Here is an 8,744-nt window from a genome sequence, read left to right as displayed (position 1 = left end):
GTTCGTTTACTATTTCACTTACCTGTATTTCTACTGGAACTATTTCAGTGTAGTCTGGTTTCTCTGTGGTCAATTCTTCCAGTTCTTCTTCAACAGTCACCACAGTTTTAGGTTTTTCACCTTCTTCTTCTACTGTCACAATATTCGTACTCTCTAACTTACCACCCTTCCGCCTGCGAAACTTTTTAACAACAGTTTTTCTTGGCTTACCCTCTTTAGTTACCGTTTCCGTTACCTGAATCTCCGCCGGCAACTCAACAACGTCCAGTTCTTCAGGTTGTACTTCTTCACTTTCTGGAATTTCGTCGATTAGAACCGTAGTTTTCGGCCTCTTTCCAGCTTCTTCTACTGTCACAGTTTCGGTCTTTACCTCTTTACCATCTTTTCGTTTCTTAATTTTCTTTGTGATTGTTTTCTTGGGCTTACCTTCGTCGTTAACAGTTTCCACTACTTGTATTTCAGTGGAAATTCTAGCCTCTTTGAGCTCTGGTAAATCTTCCGGTATTTCTTCAACAAGAACGGTAGTTTGCGGTTTTTTACCTTCTTCTTCAACGCGGGTGACTTTGGTTTCCTCAATTTTACCGTCTTTACGTCGCTTGATCTTCTTCACGATGGTCTTCTTCGGCTTTCCTTCAGGTGTCACGGTTTCCGTGACTTGGACTTCAACTGGGAGTTCTTCGACGTAACGTGGCTCTTCGAGTTTGATGGGCGCGACTTCACCAACTTCTTCGGGAGCTTCGATTTCTTCAATCGAAACGGTAGTTTGTGGTTTCTTCCCGACTTCTTCAACTGTCACGATTTCTGTATGTTCTTCTTTGTCCCCTTTGCGTCTCTTTATCTTTCGTATGGTAGTTTTCTTCGGAGTACCCGTAGCAGTGATTGTTTCAATTACCTTAACTTCCGCTGGTAAGTCTTCAACGGGTTCTTCACCCTCAATTTCTACTTCAGTTATGTCTTTCTTCCCTTTGCGTTTAATGATTTTCGTTACTTTCTTCTTAGGCTTATCTTCTTCCACCATAGCTTCAGTCACTTCAGGAGCTTCTTCCTCCAACGGAAGTTCCTCCACGGTAACCGTCGTTTCCGGTGTTTTACCTTCTTCTTCAACTGTCACGATTTCAGTAGTTTCCTGTTTAGCACCTTTGCGCTTTTTGATCTTCTTCACCACAGTCTTCTTCGCTTTGCCTTCGGCGGTCACAGATTCAGTCACGTAAGTCTCAGTGGTTTCTTCCGTCGGCTTCGTTTCCGGAAGTTTGTGTCCGAGGAGTTTCTTCAGTAGTTCGTTTTGGATCATGTCCATAACATCGCCTTCCTGTTCCTTCTTCTTTGCTTCAATTGTAGGAACAAACAGAAACTTCTCAGGTTCTTCCTTAGGCTTCTTCACCTTCTTCGTTTTCTTCTTTGGTTCTTCCGGTACTTCGACTTCCTCAACGGAGACGGTAGTTTCCGGTGCTTTCCCTTCCTCTTCGACTGTTACGATTTCGGTTTTTTCTTCCTTGTCGCCTTTGCGTTTCTTGATCTTCTTTACTGTTGTTTTCTTCGGAACTCCTTCTTCGGTGATGGTCTCGGTGACATGTGTCTCTGTGGAAACTGTTTCCGGTTTAAACTCAGGGATCTCCTCAACTTCTTCAGGTACAGTAACTTCTTGGATCGACACTGTGGTTTCCGGTTTCTTACCTTCTTCTTCGACTGTAACAATTTCGGTTGTTTCTTCCTTCGGACCCTTGCGTTTCTTGATCTTCTTCACGATAGTTTTCTTGGTTTTGCCTTCTTCAGTTACCGCTTCAGTAACAAAAGTCTCCGTAGAGACTTTCTCTGGTTTAAATTCCGGTAGTTCTTCAATCACCGGAGTTTCTTCAACGGAAACTGTAGTTTCCGGCTCTTTACCTTCCTCTTCAACTGTGACAATCTCCGTCTTTTCTTCTTTGTCACCTTTGCGTTTTTTAATCTTCTTTATTGTGGTTTTCTTTGGCTTGCCTTCTTTCGTTAAAGTTTCTACCACTTCAGTTTCAGTTGTTACCTTTTCCGGTTTAAATTCAGGAAGTTCTTCAGCTTCTTCCGGTACTTCTATTTCCTGTATAGAAACTGATGTTTCCGGTTTCTTACCTTCTTCTTCAACCGTCAATATTTCAGTTGTTTCTTCTTTACCGCCTTTGCGTTTTTTGATCTTTTTAACAGTGGTCTTTTTCGGTTTTCCTTCCTCAGTCACTGTTTCCGTAACGAAAGTCTCCGTGGACACTTTTTCCGGTTTGAGTTCCTCCACTTCTTCAAGTGGTGACTCCTCAACTGTTACCGTTGTTTGTGGTTTCTTTCCTTCCTCCTCCACGGTAACAATTTCAGTTTTTTCTTCTTTACCACCTTTGCGTTTCTTAATTTTCTTAACAACTGTCTTCTTAGGTTTACCTTCTTCGGTGACAGTTTCTGTGACGAATGTCTCAGTAGAAACTTGTTCAGGTTGCACTTCTTCAATTGGTATCTCCTCAACGGTAACTGTAGTTTCCGGTTTCTTACCTTCTTCTTCAACTGTTACAATTTCGGTTTTTTCTTCTTTGTCTCCTTTACGTTTCTTGATCTTTTTCACGATGGTTTTCTTCGGTTTTCCTTTGTCAGTTATGGTTTCCGTGACGAAAGTTTCGATGGTTTCTTCTTCAGGCGTTCTTTCCGGTAGTTCGTGTCCTATCATCTTCCGGAGTAATTCGGTTTGAATCATCTCCACGACATCTCCTTCTTGTTCTTTCTTCTTTTCTTCAATAAGCGGAACAAAGAGTATTTTCTCCGGCTCCTGCTTTTCTTCTTTGGGTTTCTTCGGCTTTTTGGGCTTCTTCTTGAGTTCTTCAGTTTGCTCAGGTTCAATTTCTTTAACAGTAACTGTGGTCACAGGTTCTTTTCCAGCCTCTTCGACTGTTACAACCTCAGTCTGTTCTTCTTTGCTACCCCTTCGCTTTTTGATCTTCTTTATGATCGTTTTCTTAGGTTTACCCTTTTCAGTAACCGTTTCCACGACTTGCGTCTCTGTGGTTACATGTTCCGGTTTGAATTCTTCAATTTCTTCAGGTTCTTGTACAGGAATTTCTTCAATCGTAACTGTTGTTTCAGGCTTCTTACCTTCTTCTTCAACAGTCACAATTTCGGTTTGTTCCTCCTTGGCGCCCTTCCGTTTCTTGATTTTCTTCACAATGACTTTCTTCGATTTGCCTTCTGATGTTACCGATTCTGTGACGAAAGTCTCTGTGGAGACGCTTTCCGGTTTGAGTTCGGGTAACTCTTCTAGAGCTTCTTCAATCGGAATTTCTTCAACTGTAACAGTTTGCTCGGGTTTCTTCCCTTCTTCTTCAACAGTTACAATTTCGGTTTTCTCCGCTTTATCGCCTTTGCGCTTTTTGATTTTCTTTACGATGGTCCGTTTTGGTTTGCCTTCTTCAGTTACGCTCTCAATTACTTGAGTTTCCGTAGAAATAGCTTCTGGAAGCTCTTTTACTTCTTCAGGTACGACGGTTTCTTCCACTGAAACGGTGGTTTTCGGTTTCTTACCTTCTTCTTCCACTGTTACAATTTCGGTGGTTTCTTCTTTAGGCCCCTTTCGTTTCTTGATTTTCTTTATGATAGTCTTTTTAGGCTTTCCTTCTTCGGTCACTGACTCAGTTACAAGAGTTTCCGTCGAAACTTGTTCTGGTTTTTCTTCTTCCGCGGGGATTTCTTCAATTGTTACGGTGGTTTCCGGTTCTTTGCCTTCCTCCTCGACGGTGACAATCTCCGTCTTTTCTTCCTTTCCTCCTTTGCGCTTTTTGATCTTCTTCACAACAGTCTTTTTAGGTTTGCCTTCTTCAGTTACCGTTTCAATAACATGAGTTTCTGTTGAGACCTTCTCGGGTTCAAATGATGGAAGTTCTTCAGTTTCCTCTTCCGGGACTTCGATTTCTTGCACGGAAATTTCCGTCACCGGTTTTTTGCCTTCTTCTTCCACTGTTACAAACTCGGTTTTTTCTTCTTTGCGTCCTTTGCGTTTCTTAACAGTTTTCACTGTTGTTTTTCTGGGTTTACCTTCTTCGGTGATTGTTTCAGTGACAAAGGTCTCAGTGGAGAGTTTTTCGGGTGCGAATTCCTCAACTTCTTCGGGGACTATGTTCTCTTCCACAGTAACAGAGGTTTGAGGTTGTTTACCTTCTTCCTCAAGTGTTACAATTTGTGTTTTTTCCTCCTTTTTACCTTTGCGTTTCTTTATTGTCTTAACAGTCTTTTTAACCGCCTTACCTTCATCAGTAACAGTTTGAATTACCTCCGTTTGAGTGGAAATCTTCTCTGGTTTAAACTTCGGTAGTTTTTCGAGTTCTTCAGGCTCAACAAGCTCTTCAATAGTAACAGAAGTCTCCGGTTCTTTACCGGTTTCTTCAACTGTAACAATTTCAGTCTTTTCGACTTTGTCGCCTTTGCGTTTTCGTATCTTTTTAACAGTTGTTTTCTTCGGCACTCCTGTCTCTGTTATGGTTTCGGTAACATGGACTTCAGTGGACGTTTGCTCGGGTTCAAGCTCAACAATTTCCAGAGGCCCTTCGTCTTCGATAACTTCCTCGACCACTTTGTCACCAACTTTACGTTTGATCTTTCTGATCACTTTCCTTTTACGTTTTTCTCTGATTTCTGTTTCTTCAGTTGGTTGCAGTTCCGTTTCTTCGATTTCTTCGGGGTGAAGTTCGATTTGTTCCAAAGGTTTTTCTTCTTCGACAATCTCCTCAACTACTTTGTCTCCAACTTTGCGTTTTATCTTCTTAATGATTTTCTTTGTGCGTTTCTCTTTGATTTCTTCGACTGGTTGTAGTTCAGTTTCTTCAATTTCTTCGGGTTTCAGCTCGATTTCTTCTAATGGTTGTTCTTCTTCAACGACTTCTTCGACGACTTTGTCGCCAACTTTACGTTTGATTTTCTTAATGATCTTTTTTGTGCGTTTCCCTTTTACTTCTTCTAATTCGATTTCTTCGATTTGCTCTGGATGAAGTTCAATTTCCTCCAACGGCTTTTCTTCTTCAACGACTTCTTCAACTACTTTATCGCCAACTTTACGTTTTATCTTTCTAATAACCTTCTTTGTGCGCTTTTCTTTGACTTCTTCAATAACTGGTTGCAACTCAGTTTCTTCAATTTCTTCAGGCTGTAATTCAATTTGTTCAAGCGGTATTTCTTCTTCAACAATTTCCTCCACAACTTTATCGCCAACTTTACGTTTTATCTTTTTAATAATCTTTTTGGTGCGTTTCTCAGTGACATCTTCTACTGGTTGTAGTTCAGTTTCTTCGATTTTCTCAGGTTGTAATTCTATTTCTTCCAAAGGCTTTTCTTCTTCAACGATTTCCTCAACCACTTTATCACCAACTTTCCGTTTTATCTTTTTAATGATTTTCTTAGTGCGCTTTTCCTTAACTTCTTCAATCACCGGTTGCAACTCGGTTTCTTCAATTTGTTCCGGTTGCAGCTCGACTAGTTCCAAAGGTTTTTCTTCTTCAACGATTTCTTCAACAACCTTGTCACCAACTCTGCGTTTGATCTTTTTAATAATTTTCTTTGTGCGTTTCTCTAATATTTCTTCAACCACCGGTTGTAATTCAGTTTCTTCAATTTGCTCCGGTCGTAATTCAATAATTTCTTCTTCAACATGATCACCAACTTTACGTTTTACCTTCTTGATGATCTTCTTCGTGCGTTTCACTTCATCGATAACTGGAACCAGTTCGATTTCCTCTATTTCTTCAGGTTGCATCTCGATTTGTTCCAGAGGTTGGAAATCTTCAACGATTTCTTCAACAACCTTATCACCAACTTTACGTTTTATCTTTTTAATGATCTTCTTGGTGCGTTTCTCAGTGACTTCTTCAACTGGTTTTAGTTCAGTTTCTTCGATTTTCTCAGGTTGTAATTCTATTTCTTCTAAAGGTTTTTCTTCTTCAACAATTTCTTCTACAACTTTATCGCCAACTTTACGTCTTATCTTTTTAATGATCTTTTTGGTGCGTTTCTCAGTCACTTCTTCAACTGGTTTTAATTCAGTTTCTTCGATTAAATCGGGTTGTAATTCTATTTCTTCTAATGGCTTTTCTTCTTCAACGATTTCTTCAACTACTTTGTCACCAACTTTCCGTTTTATCTTCTTAATGATTTTCTTAGTGCGCTTTTCTTTGACTTCTTCAATTAGTTCCGGTTGCAGCTCGACTAGCTCCAAAGGCTTTTCTTCTTCAACAATTTCTTCAACAACCTTGTCGCCAACTTTGCGCTTTATCTTTTTAATTATTTTCTTTGTGCGTTTCTCCATTATTTCTTCGACCACCGGTTGTAATTCCGTTTCTTCGATTTGCTCCGGTCGTAATTCAACGATTTCTTCTTCTTCACGATCACCAACTGTTCGTTTTATCTTCTTAATGATCATCTTTGTGCGTTTTCCTTTGACTTCTTCGACAACTGGAATCAGTTCGATTTCTTCGATTTCTTCCGGTTGCAACTCGATTTGTTCCAGAGGCTCCTCCCTTTCTTCTTCTACGATTTCCTCGACGACTTTGTCGCCAACTTTCCGTTTAATCTTCTTAATAACTTTCTTTGTGCGCTTTTCTTTCACTTCCTCGATAACTGGTTGCAGCTCTGTTTCTTCAATTTCTTCAGGTTGTAATTCAATTTGTTCCAACGGTTTTTCTTCTTCAACAATTTCTTCAACAATTTCTTCAACAACTTTATCGCCAACTTTGCGTTTTATCTTTTTAATGACTTTCTTGGTGCGCTTTTCAGTTACTTCTTCAACTGGTGTTAATTCAGTTTCTTCGATTTTCTCGGGTTGTAATTCTATTTCTTCTAAAGGCTTTTCTTCTTCAATGATTTCCTCAACTACTTTGTCACCAACTTTGCGTTTTATCTTCCTAATGATTTTCTTTGTGCGCTTCTCTTTCACTTCTTCAATAACCGGTTGCAACTCGGTTTCTTCGACTATTTCAGGTTGTAGTTCAATTTGTTCCAAAGGCTTTTCTTCTTCAACAATTTCTTCTACAACCTTGTCACCAACTTTGCGTTTTATCTTCTTGATAATTTTTTTAGTGCGCTTCTCTTTAACTTCTTCAACTGGTTGCAACTCAACTTCTTCGATTTGCTCCGGATGAAGTTCAATTTCCTCCAAAGGTTTCTCTTCTTCTACGACTTCTTCAACGACTTCATCACCAACTTTACGTTTGATCTTCTTAATGATCTTCTTTGTGCGTTTTCCTTTCACTTCTTCTAATTCAATTTCTTCGATCTGCTCCGGATGAAGTTCAATTTCCTCCAGAGGTTTTTCTTCTTCGACAACTTCCTCAACTACTTTATCTCCAATCTTCCGTTTTATCTTTCTAATAACTTTCCTTGTACGTTTTTCTTTGACTTCTTCAACAACCGGTTGCAATTCAATTTCTTCAATTTGTTCTGGTTGCAATTCAACTTCTTCAAGTGGTTTTTCTTCCTCAACAATTTCCTCAACCACTTTGTCACCAACTTTCCGTTTAATCTTCTTAATCACCTTCTTCGTCCTCTTCTCTTTAATTTCTTCAACGGGAGTTTCTTCAATTTCTTCAATCGAAACTGTAGTTGTTGGTTTCTCTCCTTCTTCCTCCACGGTAACAATTTCAGTTTTCTCCTCCTTTCCACCTTTCCTCTTCCTCATTTTCTTCACCACTGTTTTCTTGAGCTTACCTTCCTCTGTGACCGTCTCTGTTACGTGCACTTCCGTTGGCAACACTTCTTCATCAGCTTCCAACGGCTGAACCTCTTCAATTTCCGGAACTTCTTCGACTGAAACTGTGGTAATCGGCGCCTTACCTTCTTCCTCAACAGTGACAATCTCAGTTTGTTCTTGTTTGTCGCCTCTGCGTTTCTTGAAGACTTTTCGCTTAACAGTTTTAGTTCTAGTGACGCCGTCTTGAGACGTCACTTTAACAATCTCAGTAGCTTCGGGTACTTCCTCAATGGTAGCTTCTTCAAGTTTGACTTGTGGTAATTCTTCGAGTTCTTCAGGTACTACAATTTCTTCAATCGTGACAGTTGTTTGCGGGACTTTACCTTCTTCTTCTACGGTGACTATCTCGGTGTCTTCCTGCGTGCTGCCAGTGCGCTTGCGGATCTTTCGCCGCTTGATGGTTTTCTTGGTGATTTTACCTTCAGTTTCTTCCTCGACTTCTTGAACTTCTTCGGGGAGTTCCTGAATGATCGGTTTTTCTTCAATGACCTTCTTCGTTTTCTTTTGTATTTTCACTGTTTTTGTCTCGGTGTCTTCGATGACTTTCGGTTTGACTTCAACTATTTCCGGCCACTCTTCGGTGACTTCTTCGATGTCTGGACTCACCTTAACTTTCTCTTCCGGTGCGATTTCGTCGAGAACTTCTTCAATGATGACATCGCCTTCTTCTGTCTTTTTGCCGCGCTTTTTGATAATAGTTTTTTTAGTAATAATTTGCGTGGTTTCGTCGCTATCTGGGATAGATTTAAATTTGGTAATAATTTCGTGTGTTTCCTCTGTTTGCTTGGGTGTGTCATCTTGTTGGATATCTGAGGTGTGTTGCTCTGCGATTTGGGTCATAGATGTGGTTTGTGTAACTCTGGCTCGTGTTTTGTGTGGTTCTGTTTCATCCAACGGACCTGTAATTGTAAGTCGTGTTTATATACAAGAAGAACAACAATGCCAGTGTCAAGTGTGAAGTGTCACATGTCTGTGTCACTCGGTAAGTGGATGAGGAGATGTTAGG

The 8,744-nt window shown here is 40.1% G+C and overlaps 1 protein-coding gene across 1 annotated transcript in view; it reads right to left on the bottom strand.

Annotated features, from left to right (window-relative positions):
- Positions 1 to 8,744, bottom strand: part of sls (sallimus) — a 145,248-nt gene that overhangs the window by 20,852 nt on the left and 115,652 nt on the right. Inside the window, exon 55 of the mRNA XM_088050807.1 lies at positions 166 to 8,637. Within this exon, the coding sequence (XP_087906933.1) occupies positions 166 to 8,637 (8,472 nt within the window). The remainder of the gene's footprint in view (positions 1 to 165; positions 8,638 to 8,744) is intronic.

Source organism: Gnatocerus cornutus, chromosome 2 (genome assembly GCF_029298725.1).
Source record: "Gnatocerus cornutus isolate USDA-ARS CGAHR chromosome 2, icGnaCorn1.1, whole genome shotgun sequence".
In the NCBI taxonomy this organism is placed as follows: Eukaryota; Metazoa; Arthropoda; class Insecta; order Coleoptera; family Tenebrionidae; genus Gnatocerus; species Gnatocerus cornutus.
This window is presented reverse-complemented; position numbering and strand designations above follow the sequence as displayed.